The 22,360-nt window shown below is 40.9% G+C and overlaps 1 protein-coding gene and 1 long non-coding RNA gene across 5 annotated transcripts; one reads left to right on the top strand and one right to left on the bottom strand.

The window, feature by feature from the left end:
- The first annotated feature begins 11 nt into the window (after positions 1-11).
- Positions 12-9,198, top strand: LOC122152932. Its single transcript, XR_006164909.1, has 3 exons — positions 12-230; positions 3,362-3,451; positions 9,114-9,198. It is a non-coding gene; the product is annotated as an uncharacterized LOC122152932 (long non-coding RNA).
- Positions 7,755-22,116, bottom strand: TCEANC (transcription elongation factor A N-terminal and central domain containing). 4 transcript variants are annotated; one of them, XM_042788328.1, is made up of 3 exons: positions 21,595-22,116; positions 18,475-18,790; positions 7,755-9,310 (listed from the first exon to the last, which is right to left on the bottom strand). In XM_042788328.1, exon 3 carries the CDS (start codon positions 9,300-9,302, stop codon positions 8,223-8,225), a length of 1,080 nt encoding a protein of 359 aa, XP_042644262.1. In that variant the 5' UTR covers positions 9,303-9,310; positions 18,475-18,790; positions 21,595-22,116; the 3' UTR covers positions 7,755-8,222. The 4 variants fall into 4 exon arrangements, with proteins under 4 accessions (XP_042644262.1, XP_042644261.1, XP_042644263.1 ...); XM_042788327.1 differs by lacking the exon at positions 18,475-18,790; XM_042788329.1 differs by lacking the exons at positions 18,475-18,790; positions 21,595-22,116 and adding an exon at positions 21,287-21,422.
- Positions 22,117-22,360: the final 244 nt, after the last annotated feature.

Here is a 22,360-nt window from a genome sequence, read left to right as displayed (position 1 = left end):
ACGCGGGTGGCCCCGGGGCCGGGGCGGCGCCGCTGGGGCGGGGGGACGGACGGACGGACGGACGGACGGGGGTCCCGCCACAGCCCTGCGAAAGTTTTGGCCTCGGCAAGGTCGGTAACGGGAACAGCCGTGGTCACAGCGAGCGCACGGCTCCGGTGTCCCCAGAGGGCCGCACCTCTCACTGATCACCAGCTGTAACACGTGGAGCAGCACCGTTCTACCGCAGGAGGGTAAGGCTGTTCGCCCTAGTGTGCTCTGAGCCGAAACGCCTCTACACAGCATCTGCAGGTCAGAGTTACTGATTAAAGGCAGTAGTCTCACTGTGCTCCGCAGCAAGGGCCCCGTGTCAGGAAACTCACGACTGTAAGGCAGCTTTGCTTCACAGGCAGAGACATCTAAAAATACACGTGTCAGTGAAGGAACTAACCAAAATCCAAAGTATTCTATTTAAAAAGAGTAGTCAGACATTTCTTTCTGTATTCATTCACAATAACTTCAACTTGACTGTTTATAAAAAGACCACAGGAAAAACAGTCTAAAGAAGCTGGTAATAAGAGCCTTTTCTGTGCTCTTACAACTCACCACGAGGATAGGGCAAAATGTAATTAAAATGTAAGGAACAGAAATTATTTCAGTTTATTTAAAGAGGTTCCCACATCATCAAGAGGAATAGGCGATGACGGGCGTAAGGAAAGAGCATTTGAAATACACCCGTTTGCTCAAGCAGTCATCACATGCTTCCGATCATAAGGGAGATGCAATCGGATTGGAATTGCCACTTGCAGAGTCATCTTGTTTTGGATCGGATTTACAACATGGCCCAAGGAATGGAAAACAAGATCTCAGTATCATTGAAAGGAAATGTCTCATACTGACAGGAGCAGGATTATCAAAAGGCAGTCCATGCTAGAGGCAAATCTGATAATACTAGATGCATTCTTATTTAACAAAGCCGGACTTTGAAAAATTTTAAGTACTTTTTTACTGGGGTCTGCTTTCATCCAGTGCTGAAGAAAAATACAAGGAAATGCTGGAGGGGTAGAAAAATGGCCTCTTTAAATGATGGTGATTCTAAGACATAAGTTCTGATCAGTTATGGCATTATTTTCTGATTTAAAAAGAAAAAACAACCCTGCATTTAGAAGTGGAGGAAATAATTACTCTATTTTGTACTTGATACATTGTGGGATGAAGCTACCATCTTTTTTTCTTGAGACAGCACTGGTTCTCAGATACTTGGATACATTTAAGGAAATTTAGAATCATAAAATAGTTTGGGTTGAAAGGGACCTTTAAAAATCATCTAGTCCAACCCTCCCTGCAACAAGCAAGGACAACTTCAATTAGGCCAGGTTGCTCAAAGTTCCATCCAACCTGACCTTGAACACTTCCAGGGATGAAGCAGCTACCACATCTCTCAAAAACCTGTACCAGTGTTTCACCGCTCTCATCATAAAAAATTTCTTCCTCATATCTAGTCTGAATCTACCCTCGTTTAGTTGAAAACCATTACCCCTCGTCTTATGGCTACAGGCCCTGTTAAAATGTTTCTCCCCATCTTCCCTGCAGGCCCCCTTTAATTACTGGCAGGCCGCTATAAGGTCTCCCCAGAGCCTTCTCTTCTCCAGGCTGAACAGCCCCAACTCTCTCAGCCTGTCCTCACAGGGGAGCTGCTCCAGCCCCTGATCATCTCTGTGGCCTCTTTATGTCCTTCTTTATGTTGAGGGCCCCAGAGCTGGACACGGCACTGCAGGTGGGGTCTTATGAGGGTGGAGTTGAGGGAGAATCCCCCCCTCGCCCTGCTGGCCACACTGCTCTTGATGCAGCCCAGGACACGGTTGGCTTTCTGGGCTGCAAGCACACATTGCTGGGTCATGTTGAGCTTCTTGTCAATGAACACCCCCAAGTCCTTCTCCGCAGGGCTGCTCTCAATCCCCTCATTCCCCAGCCTGTATGGATAGCAGGGGTTGCCCTGACCCGTGTGCAGGACCTTGCACCTGGCCTTCCTGAACCTCATGAGATTCACATGGTCCCACTTCTCAAGCTTGTCCAGGTCCCTCAAAATTTTAAAATTTGTTAGAAACAAAAATCTTAAGCTTCTGAGATAAGATGTACTGTCATTTCTTTTACATGGGAACATAAAAGAAAATAGGAAAGAACCGTGCTGTAACTATGGCCTATTACACTTACGATTTTATAGTCATAATGGAGTATGAATAGAACTACTCTTAGGGTTAAAACACACACATGCGTGCTTGATGATCAGGAACTGAAGGCTCTTTTCCCATGTGTCCACCCTGTTACTGTTACTCATATATGTAACAAAACCAATAGTTGCTGTAGAACAATGAAAAACTGCTGAACAAATAATGCCACTGATGGGACTGGTCACATGAAGTACTCCTGCCAGTGCGTAGGAACAGACAGAAGAAAACGCCCAGCTAAGATGTGGTTTGGAACACGTACACCAAAATCACTCCTGTTTTAAATTCTGCAGACGGCACAGGGTCCCGACGGTGGGTGCTGTGGGCTCTGCCCCTGCCCGAGGCTGCTGCCTGACCGTCCCAGTGGCTGTGAAAGGGCTGGGGCAGTGCTGGGGGCTGGGGCAGCTGCCTCAGGGTCCTGCCGCCAAAAGAAAAGGAGCCACATCTCAGCTCGGGCCCTGTCCGATCCCGGCAGCCCCGGTCCTGCACCCCAGCTCATGCCCCAACCCGTATTCAACAGCCCCACCTCACCACGGCCTCCTCCCCACGGACTTGTCTGGTGCTCACTGGAGTTCTGGCCGATTACCGTCACCAGACCTGCCCTGCTTTTCTTGCTTGGGTGCTGTGGGGCTGTGACCCTTTTTCCTGAAGCCACCGTCCCTGCGTGCCCACCCGCCGCTCCTGGCTCCCCTCCTCTTGCGCAGCAACCCACCCCTCATGTGTACGTTCGTCTGAAAGCTGACTTTGCACCTTAAGGATTTTATTCACAGAGCTGTATTCATGAAGAGATAGTTGTTGTTATGTCATGTGCTAGCAAACAGCACAAATAACATCCCAATGGCAAATAAAGGGCATTTTTTTTGTGCGTGTGTATGAGAAAGTTCTGTATCAGCAAAGCTCTTGTATAATAGAGCTTGTGAATAATTCTTTTTACCATCTGTAGTTGGCAAGGAGACTTTGTCCCATCCTGGCAAGTGATGACATAGCCTCAATAAAACATGACTTTGTCACCTCCTGGCTGAATTACAGCAGTACGAAATAAGGGGATATGAAGTCATCTGCCTTTATGGCTCTGTTAATACCAGAATGCAGCAAGCCAGCCCCCAAGCGATCCAAGAAATTATCAAAGTGCTCTTGTTTCTTTCCTTATCTTCCAGGCACTCAATGAACTGGGCCATTACACCCTGAAGATTCCCTGAAGGACTGTAATTCAACATATTTGCTCCTTAACCACAGCCTGTTACCAGGTAACTTTTCTTTTTGCCAGAAAAAGAGCTGTTCTTTTTTTTTTGTTTAAAGAGTTGCAGTTCTTGGCTTTAGTAACAAATGTACATAGCACAGCTGACAGAAAGGAATATATTTTAAATAAACAATAAACAGCACAAATTTCCTTTTGGTTTGGAAAGGAAGAAAGGGTCATAAACAACAAATGGCAGCTCAGTACCTCCCTGAAAAGTGCTACAGTAGGAGGGTTGTGAGGGAAGACACAAAAGGCCCTCAACAGAACAGAATGAGACGGATCCAGCAGTGGATCTCCAGGAACCAGAAGCAGTTTTGTCACTGGTGCTAAGGAAGCAACATCTACGCCAATTAATAGAGCACTTCTCAGAATAATATCAATGCTTTTACATCTAAAGTTATGTAAAATTCATCATTAATTTAACTCATGTTCTTAAGGCACCTATTACAAGTTCTGCAGCTACAGGCTGCTTGAGCTTTGAGTGCAATCTATGTTTAACTCCTTGTTGCTACTATTAAATCATAGGATTCAAGAAGCAGCTGAATTTAGTGTCTCTGGAAAACCCAGTGAAAACAAGTGTAGACTTTAGCCTTATTTGGCACACATTTGTCCTGTGTCTCTGTGGATCACCTCTAATGTCATGTTCCTCTGTGGAGTAGCATCATGGATATGCTAAACTTTGTACCAGTATTAACTGTCTCTGCTTAAAGAAGGTAAGAGATCTTTTCCCCATCTGAAACAAACTGAAAAAAAGACTACTTAACAACATAAAAGAGTCTCACTTTTCAAAGCTTTCCTTTAATTCTTTTTTTCTGGATTCCAGTACTCCCTGGACTCCAGTAATCTAGACCCTCCTGCTAGGACATACACTGTGTAGTTGCAAGTTGACTTTTTAGAGCCATTTTGAGCCAAAGCATACAATCTTATCCAGTCAAACATTTTAAGCCTGTGCAGTTGCACAATCTGGGTAGGGACAATATAGCCTATTGACAAACTCTGACCTGGAGTAGTACTTCACTTAGTGCAACTATGACCACACCTCTTTAAATAAGAGCAATGATTTACTTGAATGACCATTTCTCATATTTGGCACTTCATGTCTGTACAGTATTCTGTTATATAGTGCCACAAGACACTACGTGACATCTGCTTTCTACTAAACCTTTCAAGTAACGAGGTTTGGATACACAGTTGGAAAAATGGCCAAATGTGAAAATAACCAATGGCATAAGATGATTAAGAAGGTAATAAAATAATTCATGATTTTGTTTACACTTTCACTAACTGCAAATGTGAAGTTGCAGGCAGCATGTTTATCAGCATGAACTAGGCATAAAGTGAAACCGGACTTAGATGAGCTTTTTCACCAGCCCTGGAACACCAAAGCCTCATTTCCTATAGATTTGTGTCCTCAGCATACTTGCAATGGGCCCAGTTCACTCTTCCTGCTTCCCAATACTTTCTGCGCCTTTCTGCTAGTACTCCCAGATCTCCTCCTTGTCCCAGACTACTATCTGGGCAAGCAGCAGCATATTTTGTGCCTGGCTTTTAGGTAATACCAAGAAACTAGCAACTCTGTGTGTGCTGAACCAGCAGCTCGCAGCTTAGACTAAGTAACTCCTGAATAAAAGTAAAGGTTCCATCTCTTTCAACAGAAACAGAAATGCTTTTCATGATTACTGGATTTCACAAAATTCACAAATATATGCTCATCTTCTAATGTCTAGCTGTAAGTGGATTTGTTACAAAGATGGCTCTCAGGTTCAGTTGTTATTGAGAAGGCAAGCAATGGAGGAATGCCTGCTCACAATGTATTACCACAGAAAACTACTTTAAAATGCAGTTTACAACTGCGAGGGTACCAAGGACTTGCCCTAAGAGTTCTGACTGCTCTTGGTTTGAAACACATGGAAAAGAGTTAAGGGACAGTTGTAAAAGGGGCATGGTCACAATCTATTTTTTTGACTATATGTAGTTACTGACAGCTGTTTCTATACCATAAGGTGCAACTGCAGTTGTCGGTAACTCGATTTTATTATTTCTACATCTTAGAAGAAAGGGCAAAATGCGAAAGGCTAGAACCAAACGACCCTCATGCTGCTGCAGGCACAGCTGACTCAGATCCATAGTGAGGCAGGCTTGCTCAATGATTTGAAAAGGTTTTAGGATATCTGCTGTTTACATTTCCTTAGCTGCTCAGTAAATATGGATCCATCAAAAAACCCAGTCATGTTGGGGCATAGAGCGTAGCATTATACAATTAGTGATGGGCAGTTCCAAAGAAAATGATGTTACACATTACATCAGCAATGTAGTCAGTATTACAGGTACAAATTTTACCCTTGAAATAAATATATTCTGTTAAAACCACCGTCCATGCCTTGTAACATTTCCCTTTGCCAAGACAAAACTTGGATGAACTGTACATTACTGGAATGGCTTCAAAACCATCTGCAGGCAGAGGTTATTTACAAGTGTCCATTGCTCATAGCAGAAATCAAGTCTCCTGCTACACAGTGTTCTGACACACCACAACAGAGATGTACAGCTCTCCTCAACAGGACCATGACCTCCACACTGACAGCACACAACTCTGTACTTACTGTGAACCACTAACTCAGAAATGTTTGCTTTCCTATGGTTTTACTGAAAGCTAAAAATAATGCTTTACACAGAAGTACTTCCACTTAAACAGGCAGGACTACTTGTAATCATCAATTCCAGCACAGGGGCAGGGAAGGAAGGTCAGATATTAACTGATCGGTTATACAGTTGAACACCATGGGTCTGGCCTAATGCTTTAATATCTGTTTTACGTCAGTGCAATTCCACTAAAACACACATTTGCACATGACAAAAATCTAGGTAATGCCACAGTAAATCACACAGCTGAAAGTTAACTGTTAACACTTCTCAAAATGGAAATGTTTTTTTTTTTTTCAGTAGAATAGTAAGTTCCTGTTTGTAACATCAGGTTACGCACCATTTTCACCACAGACAGATAAAAGTCTGTCTTCTCTTTTATTTTTAGTCCTGGCTGGCTTGTAGTTCCCCAGCAGCTATTCTGTCATGTCATGCCCCTAACTCCTTTCTCTGACCGGCCACGTGGCTGGAGAGATCCAGGGCTGTGCCTTAGCCCAGAGAAGCTGACCAGCCTCAGCTGTGTTACAGCTGGGTGGGCGTAGGAACTGCCCTTAATTCCTCCAGCAAATACTCACCAGGTTTCTTTGCTCAGCTGGTGCATTTTAGCCTTGAGCTGCGAAATGCCTGTTGTGCATTTGTAAGAGATACCTCCATTAATGCCAAGTACATGATTTTATTGTGCTTATACAACAGGATGAAACAAAACTTTCTTCTGTGCCTAAAGCATAACTTTGGCAATTTATTGATCCATTTCACGGTCTCATCTATACTCCAACAAGGAAACTCATTATGAAGGTTGTTTCCAAACAGTGCTAGTGCTTTGCTGCAAGAACCTAACCTCTTGGGCAGGGCAGACTTACTCTTCACTGCATTTCCTTAGGTCTGTGAGTCGATTCATTCACGTGCTTGAAAAATTAGGACTCAATGCAAGACCCACAGGGACACACAGTATGAACAGTCTTCTACAGACCAACAGACAGCTGTGAAAGGTACTGGGATTCAGGTGGTTCTCCCAGCTCAGAGAAAAAACATCTTGACTTCTGATATATACTCTATTCAAAGTATTCAGATAGATGATTCTGAATTTTAAGTTTTCGAGAAAAAAAAAAAACAGGGCTATTCCTTGAGTGAGAAGAACACTAAGGTGAAATTTTTGGATAAATAAATGCTTCTAGTATACAGCCAGTGGGAATCCTGTTGACTCTGAAACAAATACATGTATAAAAACTTTAGCTGTTAGATTTCCTTCTATTATTTTTTTCCCTGATAACCTGCATTATATAAAAACATTAATTTGCTCAGTTCAGGGCAGATGTCCCAGTTCAAGAGAGGATATCCATTCAGAAAGTGATTAACCCCTATTAACTTCATGCCTTTATTAAAGACAAATTTAATAATATATTTACATAATTTTCTGAAATAAACCATTGTCTGATTCTGCACTAATTTAACAGTTGCAGGACACATCATGTTACCTTGCAAATCTGAACTGCAAACTGACAGATTGTCACAAGTCCTATTTTCCTCCCAATAGCTATAAAAAGCTAAAGCAGATTTTAATTTTTGCTTTCATTTGATAGCTGCCTTCTCCCCCTTTTACACTCTATTTTTCATTCCTTTTTATCCTGTTAGACATTACCTCTCAAACCAACTTAATAACGTAACACTTACTTGCAAAAGGTGATTTAATTAAGGAGTGAATCCATGCTGAACATTCTGCGATGCACACAAGTATGTGAACTGCAGTTTTGGAAACAATTTGTTTACTGTAAATGAAACTTATGTTCTGTGAAAGAAATCCTGCTGAAGATAATGAAAATTCCAAGTACTCAGTACCTGAAAAAAACTGCAGCATTTGGAGTGTTTTTAATGGATTTACTAGTGAATATTCCTCTCAGATACAGCGTCACCATTTTTTCCTTTTTTCCTCTTATTTCTTCACATATTGACAATACTTGAAAACACATAGATGTATTCAAGTCACCTTCAAAAATAACTTAGCAATTTTTAAAAATTGGTTTTGCACTTTTTAGTGGCTGCATCTACATAATATCAATACAAAATTTTAAATTATACAGTTTCAACAGAGATACCTTCTCATACCTATATTTCTAAACCACTTAAGAGGAATAGTGTTACAAACAAATCCATCTGCTGTGATACCACTGTTCTCCACATTCATTACAAATAACATAAGTCAACATTTGTTCATCTGGATTTGTGCTTCGCACCCAACCAGGAAGAAACAGAGTTCCTCTGGCAATCATAGTGACAGTGCAGTCAAATTTTTCACAGCGCCTACACTTTATTTTGTTTGTCTGTGTGCCATTAATAACTTGTGGAAGCTGATGTTCCTGAACAGATGATTCTGTGTACAGAGCCCTGAGCTGTTTCAGTTCATTGCTGGCCATTTCCATCACTGTCATCTCAGCAAAAGATTTTGGACTCAACGTCCCTGAAAGAAGGTTATGTTTTAAGTGGCAATTTTTAGGGTTCTTCAGGTTAGAGATTTTGCTTCTGATGCAATTTTTATACTTTTTGTCATTTTTACCATGAAGAGAAAAAATATGTCCTTCAATTTCTTTAGATAACTCTAGCCATTTATCAGTTTCTTCATCTTTGGCAGAGCCAGTCAAAGCTTTATAAAGAAGATCTGTACACTTGCACCTCAGAGCTCTCATTGGATCCTGCTGCAGACTTGCTTCATTAACAAGAAGTTTAGAATCTTCATTATCGGTGTGTTGTTCCTCAAAAGAAGAAAGCTGATTCGTGCTGCCTTCTGCATCATTACGTACCATGTTTTTAACACTTTGCGATGGGATCAAAATTTTAGAACCAGTAGCACCTAATGTCTCCTGCTGACATGGCCCTTCCAACAGCAACTGCTCTCTAGAAACCACACAGAGACGTTCAGTTTCCTCTTTCCCATACACAGCAGCTGACTTTTTAATTTGCGTTGACTGAACAGAGTTACTCTTGTAAAGTGCTTTCCACCTTGATAATAACTGCTTTGCTTGCTTTTTCAGCTCTACTGAAGGACAGCTCTTGAGTACTCTGTATACAGCCTTGGCAACTTCTGTCCCCTGAAGATATTCTACAGTCATATCAACATCTTGAAGTTCTTTAAGATGATCCTCAATATCTTGGAAATTGTTCTCAGAAAGTAGTTTTTCAATACAGTGGGCTCTGTGTACAATATTTTTCTGGTCAGACATTTTTAAACCTGAAATTGGGAAAACATTTATCGTCTTTATTGCAGTTATGACATTAATTAATTTTCAGTATATTCTCACAAGGTTTTCTTTTTCTTTTATGTTATTTTACACTATTTTATTTGTATACATCACTGGTTTTGCCAGCTTTTTCTTGAAATGGTGTACAGTGGAGTTAGTGGAGCAAATGCAAAATGCAGAGGAGTCTGGATCCTGGAAAAACACAAGTGGGCATGCTAGTCTAACTTGTGCAAGGAAAATGCCGGCAGAAAGATCTCACAGGGACTTCTGCTGGGGTAGGGTTACAATTTAAAAAGTAGGGTATGACACTAATTTTTAAGGAAAAGCACTGTGTCTTGCCAAAAACTACACTAACAAAGACACTGCTAGCATAACAAAAACGTTTGTCATACTTGTTCTTCTACTCATGCACACCACAACAGAAATTCACTGGGACATTCTCAACAACTACAAGAAGGTACGTAACTACACAACCACTCGGCTGTATGAGATTACAAGTAGGCTTTGCAGTGTTTGTGCATTAGTAGTCTCTACTACCACTGGGCTACCAAGAAGGAAGGAGTTCTGAAATGCAGCATTTTTCACCAAAAGCACCAGATGATCACCTGTTGATGTTTAAAATCTAGACACTGTTATCAAATGATACGCTTTTCAAAAAATAAAAAGGAGGCTTTATAGACAACATATCTCCCCCTCCTCGCATATACAGATAAACAGTAAAAATATTAGTAGGGTTTTTACAGTATTGGTGTCAGTAAGTTGAATTTAATAAGAACGCTGCTTTCGGAAAACCAGTTTGTTTTTCTATCACAGAAATTTAAAGTCTATTAAAAAACATGTCTTGGGCCTACTGCTATTAACAGGTATTTGGATAACATAATGATCCCACACTGTTGAATACATTCTGCAATAGCTTCCCAATAATCTCCAAATGCAGATTTGTAAATAAACACTGCATTCATTTAACCTGAAAGTTACAATGACATAGAAGTTTACTGCAAGACTTCAAACCCATGGTGATCATTGCTGTCATCCTTCCAGAATGCATATGCAAAATAACCTTCCTCAAAAAAACTGACTTATGTCTCAAATTTTGGGAACCTGTATTTAAATGTCTTCTTCCATTTTTCATCGTTTTCAAGCATCTCACTGCAAATGAACACAGTACACGTTGCAAGGATACGGAATAACAGAAAAATCCAAGTCAGTCCAAAAACTCGGCACTGTAAGGTGCTCCTCTGGTTGCTGGTCTTTGGGGGTTGTCTCTTTGGTTGATTTTTTTTGTTTTGTTTTGTTTTTTTTTTTCAGAAATCAGTCATTCTTGTAACTATATCCTAACTTCACAAGATTTTTTCACACATACTTATGATAAATGATGAGATGTTTGGCTATCTGGTTTTGTTTTGAATAAAATCTGCAAGTTTCCACTTGGTTTCTCACACCAGACCCTTCAGTTAAGATCAAATATATAGGTTTTGGCATTAGAAGACTGATTTGGAGTAGGGAGCAATGTGTAGCACAGCTATGTTTTTCACAGATTTGTTTGGTTTTGTCACTTTGTTTTATATAATGAAAAATCATTGATACATGCAAAGTAAAAAAAAATACAAGCATTAAGAATGACCCATAAAACATACAAAGTGGGAAAGTATAAGAAAACTTGCACACTCACATTTTTTTAGTTAATATTAACTTCTACAGCAGACAGATGACATACTTGTGAATTGTTTTTTTCATTTCAGACTTTTTTCTTAAGCCTTTGTTACTTCAAAATAATAAAATTAACCAGCTAACATGGGCATGGTATCTGACCAAAAACCACTGACCTAAGTTACTTTTACAAGCACCTGGTGGAGATATCAGAGTTTTCAGGACTTTTGAGGAAATTTATATGTCACCATAACTTGATATTAGGGATTTCTTCAATTACGAAACAGTAAGTAGCTAAAGACATTTTATTGAGAGCTGTAAAGTGAAGGTTTGGGGCCACTCCGCAGCAAGTAAGCCCAACATAACTCAGTGGATCTCAAGCCCAAAATGCCACTCTGGTTCCTACATGACCCCCAACCTTTCTCTTGATATGCAAGAGATCACATGTTATATCTCTTCCAAAAGTTTTTCTTTATAGCTGCTAACAGAGAAACAAGTTGGACTATTAAACTGTTAACTGAGGTCCCCACCACTGCCCTTTCCCTTGCTAGCTCTGACATCATATTACAGTTTGATTATCAAGGCAGGGCAGCTCAAAAATAGTGACACCTGCAAAACAGTGACATCTACAAACTCCTAACTGCTATTCTGGGAAATTCTTAGAAGTTAAAGACATATCCCTTTATATTCTAAAAGGTACCTATTTTGTTATGGGCGTAGCATTATTAGAGCATGCTCCTATATATTCTGATTCATTAAACAAAAAGGGAATTTCAGAATGCGAAGACTCATGGCTTGAATTAGATTTCTTTCTGATTCCTTTTAAACAAGCCCTTTGACCAAAAAAATGCTGAATGCATTGGTATGTGCAAATTTACACACAAAAAGTGTTAATCCTACTAACATTATTCTTCTGTTTGCTGAAAAGGAGAAAGAAATGTAGAATTTAGAATTGAATGGTGTGCTGTGAGTGTTAAGTGTTCCTCTTTTCTTAGGACTTAGTCTTCTAAATTTGTGCACAAGCCCAGTGTTTTGTCTGAAGTTGCACACATCCTTATTCTACTCCAGAAAAAGTCATCTGCCTGATACAAACTGACACAAGGCTAGCTACACATGCCCATATTTAAAGGAACTCATCACTGTTTCCATGATGAAGTCTCCTGAGCACTGGGGGAGAGGGGAAACAAGTGATAAGGCTGGGTAATTTGCATGCTCTTGCTTTCTAAGACCACCAGCCCAGCTAACTTGTTTTCTGCATGATGGAAAGAAGTTCAAGCTTTAGGTAGGGCCTCAGAGCTCCACAAAAGAAAAGGACAGAGAGCATAAAACTTCATCTGTTTCTACTATCCTGAACCACAGACCAACCCAACCTTCACAGTGAATGCTCTCTGCGTTCACTTGACCTGTATTTCAACAGCTCATTCTTGTCTGACATTTTGAAGTCCTCCAAAACCTCAATAATGGCTATTTCAGAAACTGATTTACTACTCAAGAAGTTTCAGAATCAGAGAAACAGGATGAATTTTTCAAATACTGAATTTGAACTCTATGCATTGTTTTAATGAAAAGCACATATAATTGCATCCACTCATCTGGTCTGCTGCAGGAACATGCAAAGGCTGTGAGAGTGGAAAGAGAGGTTTTCTTATATAGGGCAGCCATCAGTACAGTTCCCTGTTTCCCAAACACTAAGTAGGTGACATTAGAAAATTATAATCTGCTGCCTTACTGTTTTTCATGAAATCTAGGGCAGAGTAGATGACACGGTTATATGCCCAACCAGCACAACTGCCCTATGCCTTAGAATCAGTTCTGCTCCTTCCAACATACTTCACTTCAAACTTAGTTTTATTCCGTTCCTATACCTACGTATGTATATACTGTATTATGCTACACATACCATAAAATATACTTATCCAAATGCAAGATGACTTTGTGAATTCTCAACATGTACATACAGACCTATGGACACAGAAAGGAGTTACTACACACAAAGTACTCTGCTGATAATTTGTCAGTGCATACACTTCTATCCTGTGACAAACGTGACGTATTTTGATCTTACATTGAGAACTATACTTCATAGAAAGTTTCCTTTCTAATATTGCAGGAGGATCCATACGTAAGAAATGTTACATAAGGTCCACAGATATAATTTGCTTTATGGTAGTGGTCCTTGTTCATGGTTATCCACGCGACCCTAGGCAGCCCACCAGAGTGGCAAGGTGAAGACATGCCCGTTTCCAGGGCCAATCTCACACAAGGAAATTATATGGCTGAAAAAGACTCCTTTGGCTCCACAGCTATGAGTAGGCATTGACAGCTAGAGTGACTAACACAATGTCTCTGAGGAGAGCTAGAGCCCACACTTTGGCATCTGCAGTGAGAATGCAGCCATTCTGCCACACACTCACTGTGAAATACCTTACATTTACCGGACACCTACAGCTCCTGAGAAGGAGCTGACATATGCTAACCCATCACCCTACACTAAGATGCTTTCTTCCTAATAGGCAGATCGAAGACAACCTGTTTTGTTTATCTTTAACCCTCTAACAGCTATGTAAGAGCCGTGTTATATTGGATTAAATGCAGTATGTATGCTTTACCTTAGGACTTTTTCCCACACGTGCACTAAGGCAATAAATTAAATTATTAGAGATTTTAAGATCTTCTTAGTCATGCAATGATTGTTTCAAGTTTATGCAACATTAAATTCAAGTACATAAAAGTTATGGCAGCAGCTAAATAAACAATATAAAACCAGAATGTGGACATCAAAATATGAGCAATGACGTAAAAATAATTTTGGAAATTCAACCACCTAACACACTACTCACATTTAAATCAAAACAATCACTTCTGAGGAAATACTACTTTCCTCAAGACATACAACATACAGCAAAGAGGTAGGATGGAATGACTCCCTTCAAACTTATAAAGCAAAGCTAGGTAAAATTGACAAGAAAAAATAAGTCATCAAAAATATATAACAACAGAGACAAATCATAATTAATTACTTCAGTGGAGTGGGATATTCACTGGTAACCGGCAGAAGCACAAGAAACAGCCAGCAGAGAAACCACTGAATAAAGGTAATAAACATCTCTCTATCAGTGACAATAGAGTGGTCTCTGTGGGGAAAGCATTCTTGGAATGGCACTGGCTTTGCTGTGTGTACCTAGTTTGCAAAGGATTTTAAGATCATTCAAAATGAAAAGTAATACATACATCTGAAATACCACACTAACTACTCAGTCAATAAATTTCATCTCAGCTTCCAATTTATAAGGCAGTGTGGTGGGAAAAAAAAAAAAAAAAAAAAAAGCTCTTTATACATTTGTTGTCCTATAAATCAAGGAAGGACTAGATTCATCACCAAGGTTGACAGAGACCATTATTTTACAAGATCAGAATAAACAGAGATTTGTGAGCTTATAAAGAACATGTAAGGTTATGTAAATGGTTCATTTTATGACTGCTAGCTTCCTTCAAAAGGATGAGGCAGAGCTCTTCTTTAATACTGGGAATCCTGCAGAGCATTTCATATTAAGTCTGGATGTCAAGCACCTCTTCTGCTTCTCTAATCAAGGCACAACACCATTTCCTCAGACAACTGTAGAAAACATGTTTTTCACGTTCTTATAGGGAGAAACAAGAAATGGCTGATGCAGTGGTAATACGGGAGTGTATTTTCTAGCCAAAGTTCACCGAGAACCTAAGTATAGCAAGCCTGAGTTCTTTCCTGCTCAGACTCCTGTTCCTTGAACTCCGATGTTTCTGCTGTAAATCAGGGTTTTGGTGTTTACTGGAAGGATGGCAAAACCTTCTGGTATTTGTAGGCTTTATTTTGTTACTTTGTAGAAAGAATAGTGGAAGTCTGATACCCGAGACAGCTGCCAGTTCTCTGCTCACCGACAAGTGATTTTTGAGTTTTCTGCTATGTCAGATAAGCAAAATCATTGATTGAAATAAGAGTTACTCTTAAAAAGAATTGAGTAGTAGGCATTAAAAATATTCTAGGCAATCTACAAATATTTATCATTCTCTCTAGTTCTCAGATGACAGAAGTGAGGCTTACAGGGTGAAACTACTTGCCTAAGCTGGTTCAACAGATCAACTGCAGAACAGAGACCTTTAACCCACAGCTCTACTTCTCTGATAACTCCACAGTTGTAAGCAGCTGTCCATAACGTTCAACATTTGAGGGGGGAAAAAAATACATAAAGGAAGATAGAACAAAGAGGAAGTTGGGGGAAGCCTCAAAACTTTCTGAAGAGAAAGCGTTTCACAGAAAGCAAGCTGCAGTTCCAAACGGGGAATTATTTTACCACTTGAGGGAGCTGTAGCACAGCAAACCCATGGAGTATTGTGAAATGTGCATAATGAGAAACTCCAGCCTGTTAAGAAAAAAAGATAACACCATTTCCCTACGACCTTTAGGAGACTTCACATTTGAAGGGTACCTATTTGACTAAATTTGGAAAAAAAACAAAACAAAACAAAAAAAAACACCACCAAACAACCCTATAAATTTAAAGGTGCTGGGATACAGACAGAAAGGAAATGGTGCATCCCTTATCCAGTCACTGTCCAGCACATTGCTCTTTCATTCAACACATTAAATTTGGAAGTTGACCACTTTTCTACCCGATTTAATGCTATTTGGCAAATGTTGCTGAACAAATATTTGCAAAATTAGCTGAACTGTATTCAGTCAGCACTGTTCTGCTGTCTTCCTAGTTCCAAGATGTAAGAAAACCAAGAATTTTTTTTTCCCTTAAGTTATGAAACAAACCATGCATTTTTGTTATTGTAAAGATGCAAGAACGAAAGTACAAATGGTAGTATCAATTTTGTGCAGTAGAAAATAAACATCCTCAGCCGTCCTACACCTACACAAGGCATTTCCATCCTGCTTAACTTTAGCAATGTATGAGAACATCTGTTTGAATTCCAAGTGTCTACTGAAGGTTAGAAGGTAGAGATTGACTCGTATTTACAATAGGACTCTGTAATTCTGTGCTGATGAGGTGTTTTCTTGCCAAATTATTAGGAGCTCTCACACTGACTGCATGGTATAATGAGTCACTTGTGTATACAAGAATGAATTATGGTGATGCATAAAAATCTTGTAAGTCAGTTAGTTCCTAAGGATAAAAAGATCAGGCTACATCTGGTTTAAAATATGGTCTTCCTGTAATAATACCAAGTTGAATCAAAATTTTTTAAACAGTAAAATGACTAAGCAGGAGAAAACAAACAAAAAACCCCAGCCTGAGACACTTGCTGCTAACTACAATGCCAGGCCTTGTGCTCACTCCAAAACCATTTGGGGTAAATGCCCCATCTCTGCCATATGCCATGCCTGGTTCAAAGCCATTGCCTACCTTGCCTTAGCAGAGCTAACTCCCACTGATAAACCAAGACAAACTCCGAATGCATCCAAGTAAGCATGGATGAATGTCTGGGGAGGGTAGAGAAGGCTGAACACCAGTCCTCCCTCATTCCAACCTCAGATGTAGATGTTTTGTTTTCTCCAAGGATTTCTGTGTAATCAGAAGAAAATCCAGACCACAGCCAAGATGAAGATCAGAAGCAGCCAAGTACTCCTCACAGTGTAATAAATTTTCTGCCAAAAATGTGGTTAATGCTGTAGCAGAGATGGTGCATAGCACAGTCCTGGAAACACCAGATTTCTTGCTTTGGGCAACCTAAATTCCATATAAACAATTAAAATGATCAAATGTTTAAACTTGGAGCCCGAGAAGAAATCAGAGAATTCTCACAGCCAGCCGCCAGACCCAAAAACATTCCTTCATCCTATCTACAGTGGGAGAGTGAATATCAAAGATGTCCCAAAGAAATAATTTTCAGGGGCTTTTATTTCATCTTGGCAAAAATCTGAGCTCTTCCAGTCTCTCAGCAGGACTGCCTGTCACCATTGAAAATTTCTGAACAATACAGAAATTAATCTTCGAAGACTAGTCACATGAATAAAGCTAAATTAATACAGTAATAACTGAGACAATACAACAATACTACTGCCAGATGTCCATGACCACTGACACCTCACTGACCAAGAGAGCCACCTCTCAGTCAAAGATTCAGAAGCAGCAGAGTGTGTGAGCTCAGGATTATTGCAAAACCTTTCCCCAAAACTATCTACTTCACTTGCAGAATACTACCACTGTAGCGCCAGAGGCAAAATGCCTTTTATTCTTCTACAAACAACAGAATAGAGCCACCGTGAACAAGAGAAGGAAATTTAAGTAAACATACTACTTAAAACATTGTTCCAAGAAATTTTCCAGCACATCTGGTGAAAGAGTTTGTGCATAATGGAAAGTAGTCTGATAGAGCGATAGCTTTGTTCTGCATCTTTTGCATCAGTGGCTACTTGAACTACAGTGCTCTTAACTAATGTGAAGCTAGACTGTCTCTACCCTGTGCTTCCCTCACCGGAACCGTTCTCCCACCATTTTCCTCCTGAGAAGGAGTTTGCAGGGGAGAGAGTGCAGAGTACATCCCATTCATGTGAAGATGCACATAGTAGCTTCTTTTACAAAGCAAATTTTTAATCTTGATTTGGAGTGGCTTGTCCTAGAACCCCCATTCTTAATTAAAATAGAATTATTTCCTTTAAAAAATAATAATTAAAAAATCAATAGACTGCATAACGAAGTTCTCAAGCCTCAGGGATCAACCCTGAAGTAGAGTTGTCAGCACATTTTTCTAATAAGATCAAACAAACATGCATGGATTTAATGAGATAGGAAAAGCTATTTCCCTCACAAGACTGCTTAGCCACTGGCTTCGTTTGACCTCAGTAAATAAGCTGGAGATCAGAAAAAGACTCAAAATATTAGAGCTACACCAGATGAGTACCACCTCTGACTTGTCTCACAGCAAAAAGTAGATGAGAAAGTTCTTTACAAATTGAACAGCTACAGCTGTTTTGAGTTCTAGGAGCTCCAGCTGATATTACAGTGGACAGACACATCCCAGCAGAGATGTCACCTTGCTAATGGTTTCTTGTAATAATTTCATTTAGAACTAAACAGATTCTCTTTGGAAGATATTTTAGCTTTTCCTGTATCTTGTCTGCCTTACCCATGTGAATTTTTCTACTGAACTGACTGGTTATAGACAAAACATCTTAAACCCTGAAAATGTTACAAGCAATACATTATTCCACTAATTTTAAATCTTTATTGATAAGGTTAACCTTTTTAATAAAATACTTATAAGGAATTAAAAAAAAAAAAAACAGACAAAGTTTTAACAAGTTACAGATTTCAAGTATCAAGTGGAAATACTAGCTATGTCTTCTACAACAGGACAGCTATACAGACTCACAATACATTATGATTCAATGGAGCAATAATGAAATGCATATAGTTCAGAGAGATTTGTCATTAAGTTTTATTTGAAATTATGTATAAATAACACTTGCTTATATTTTCATTAAAATTTGCACCATTTCACTTAAAGAAACACTTACATGGTTTCTATAATCTCCAAGCAGATGATTTTTCAGTGACTAACTTTATCCAAAATCATGCTTTCAGGTTCAGGCACAAGGTCACACAAATTCTTCATGAAAAATTGGTTCTCTCCCGTTTTCCAGATTTTTATTAAAAGTCTTATCAAAGCTGCCACAACAATATTGTTTCTCTCAGCTGCTTCCCACTACTTGCCAGTATGACGTAGTAGCTGGAGCTTCCAGCAGGTCAAAACTCACTGTGCAAAATTATCTGCACTTTGTGAAATGATTGCTTCGTTTCTTAACATTCATGTTTTTCCAACAGTAACAGATTCTAAACAAAAAATAATTACTGTTAATTTTGAAAGACAATATGAAGAATATTTCACTATTTTTCCACAGCAAGAGGGTGCTGTAAGTATTCTTCCTCAGTCAGGAAACATCCCAGGTGATACCAGTATGATTTAAGCAGTTTAGTGTCACCATTTATTAATTATTTTAATTCAATACAGTTTAGTCTCCTAAATTGTTCATCTGGATGGATGCAAATGATCATATTCATACTTCAAATCACTTAGGACAGCAAACCAGCCAAATAATCTCAGCAAAGGTGCAACACGTTTCAAAAGGAAGCTGGTTTCTTCAACATACATTAACTGTATTGCCTTATATAGGTAATGCTAACAGTTCATGAGGCACATGCCCCACCATTGGGATCGCATCAGACACCTGGACTACTCCCTCTACTCAAAGTCTGTGCACAAGAAACATTCATAATGCTGTCCTCCAAACACTGGGAAATCGTAATTCAAAATCCTCAATCCACTGAGATTGGCTTACACACTATAATGCTTTCAGAAGTAAAGAGCTGGGTGCTGTTGTGCATTTCCTGTAAGGCTGTAAGCCTGCAGCATTCCCACCTTTCCTTCACAGACGAAATTATTAGGAGTTTATTTTTTTGAAAAAGAAAAGTTATGCTATCTTGTACAACATGGCTCCAAGGACCCAGCACTTGAGGAAATCAGATTTTTGAGCATTCTACTGTAACTATAAAAGACTGACAATACTTTCCCTGTTCACCTATAATGATGTTACTTCTCATGTTCCTGTTCGGTATTAGAGTTTTCCTCTACTATTTTCTAACTGCCTTCTGAATTTCTTGTTCATTTACCTAGCTGGAATTAATTGGGTGGGGCTATTTTTCAAACCTACTGAATTGAAGAACTTGTTGTGAGCTGCAGGTTTAATATTTGCTTTTAAGTGACAGATCTAATCTGATATACTTGCACATCCACTTATTTTTCAGTCTCCATAAATATTGTTTATATCCTCTTGCAGATGCACTGATTCGAAACCTGGACAGCCTCAATCTAAACAAAGCCTTCCTAAGGTAGATCTCATATCCTTTCAGGAGGCTTCTGCATTTGTGGTGTAGTCCAGCAAAACACACAGGCTTGCAAATAGGAGCCTAAATCAACAACCAAAAATGTGCTTAAGACATACCTATTCAAAGTACATTTGTTCACTTAATACTTAGAAATAAAATAATAATAATTTTGGAGAGGAACAGGCATTTCCTTCTCTTGAATACATTTCCTTGACAAAATAGCTTTAAAGATTATTCTTATTCACATAGAGCTAGCAAAGACTTCAATCTAGCATACTACAAGCAAATGTTGTCTGCAACGTCTGTTTATGGCAAACTGTGATGACAAATTAATATAAAAATAGAACACGAGTAATAAAAACATAATTTATGAACTCTTGTGAATTTCTGATCATTAGTGAGATGAACTCAGACTTTTTATTGCTTTAATGGTCAGTTTTTAGTTATGCTTCAGCTCAATACTATTTCTGCTTGTCATTCCATTGTCAGAGACATTAAATAGTGTTTTATCGTTCTTTTACAGGTTTTCCACTGAAAAATTATGTATCTTTTCCCCTTTAAAAATAAATCCTGTATGCAGAAAAGCACATACATTTCTGACCCCTCAACAGAGAAAGTGTATGATATAATCAAATGGTATTTGTAAGATATTACTAGTGTCTGCCAGAATTCCTTTTGCTAAAACATGAATACTTAAATGTGAAAGTACAAAACATCTAAACATTTGAGAGTCTTGATCAGACACCTGATGTACTGGTTGAAATAAGATGTGAAATGCACCTGAAATTAAATGGATTTTTAGATATTTAATTACTAAAAATAATATTACATTGGAAGTGTGAACTCTCTAATACCTTTCTATATTTATGCCACCATTTGACTTATCTCAAGACATACGTAATAAATACCTAAAAGATTCCTACAATACTACCATTACATATATCTATTCTGCAATTTTCAATTGCAATTACAGCCACTTATGATATAAATCAGTCAGGTAATTACAACAGCTGGGAAGAGCAGCCCAGCCTATGTATTTGTCTGAAAGCAGCTGACATTCGCCTGGCGTGGAGGCCAGCGGCAGGTGACAGCTCGTCTGGAAGAGGTCCGGAGTCGGCCTCACCACACCAGCAGCTGACCAACACCATGCAGTAGCCTTCATCCCAGGCACGGGCCTAAGAAACAAGGCAGCAGCCTGCAATCACTCCCGTAAAACGGCTGGGCCGGTTCACACAGCAGCTGTGCTCCAAAATGCTAGTCAGTAATGGCATAGGTACGCTAACTCTGTGGGGTTTTTTTTCTCCAACTCCTTCATGAAAACCTCCTCAGGTCTGTTCCTCCTACATATCCTCAGACCCACCTAGCTTAAGTTCGAGCTACCGCTGTCTTACTTAGGCGCGAAACACCGCCCCTCCTGACTCCTGGCACACCCCTCAGACCTACCTACCGACGCCCCCGACGCCTCAGGGAGCCCACACCGCTGCTCCTGTCCCCCTTTGGCCCCCGAGGCCTCAGCCGGGGCTGGGGAGAAGCAGGGCGGTTTTGGGCGCCATTTTACGGCGCCGCGGGGAGCCCCCGCCACCCCTGCAGACCTCACCCCCAGCGCCCGGGGACGTGTCTCCCCGGCATCACCCGACCGGCAACACCGAAGAAGGGGGAGCTGCGCGCTTCACTCCCGCTGCCCCCGGGCCAAACACACGACGCTGCTCCCCTCCACCCCCGTAGGCCGGCGGCGGGGCCGGCGCCGTTACCTCCGCGGCGGGCCTCAACATGGCGCCTCCCTCCCGCGTCCTGCTCGGAGCTGGGGCGCGCTGCCGCCATCCCTGCGAGCGGGCGGGCGGGCGGGCCGGCCGGCCTGCGAGGGCAAACGGTTGCCGGCTGGCCCCTGTCCGCGGCTCCCGGTGAGCCCCTGCACCGGCGGAGCGCCCCGCTGCGGGCGGACACCCGCCTCGGGGCGTGGGCAGCCCCGCTCGCTGCCGCAGTGGGCGGGGGGCCCGCGGCCAGAGAGCCGTGGGGTGGCAGGAGGGGCGGGGGGGGGGCGTGTTCAGTGTGAGCTGCTGCGCTGCCCGCCGGGCCCACTGCGAGGGTGAAAGTACCCTCGGAGGGGAGCAACGGCCGTGGAAATCGCCTGCTCTCCTCAGCAGCCTCGGGTGTGAAGGCAGAGCTGCCGCGGAGGCTGCTGCCACGTTTGGGGCGTTGCTCCGTTCTGGCATCCGAAAAGGGGCGCCGGGGCACTGCCCTGGGGTCCCTGTGCCGGGCGTGGCCTCCCCACGGTGCCCACTCGCGTCTGCTGCGCTGCTGGCGTGGGACAGGGACACAGAGCCGGCCTTCGGGAGAGCTGGAGAAGCTCTTTGGCTCCTCCTAGACCTGAACCTGATGAAAAAGCAGATGCTATTCACGTGATTTTAAACTTTAACCTTAGTTATGACATGGTCTTACTTGAGAAAACATAGCTAGGGAAAGGCAGTGCGACACAGCGAGTGGGGTAAAAGAGTATCGTACCTAAGGCTAACAGAG

This window comes from Tyto alba, unplaced genomic scaffold (assembly GCF_018691265.1).
Source record: "Tyto alba isolate M040663 unplaced genomic scaffold, T.alba_DEE_v4.0 Super-Scaffold_14, whole genome shotgun sequence".
Classification (NCBI taxonomy): Eukaryota; Metazoa; Chordata; class Aves; order Strigiformes; family Tytonidae; genus Tyto; species Tyto alba.
Note: the sequence above shows the minus strand (reverse complement) of the source record. Positions and strands in the feature narration are given on the sequence as shown.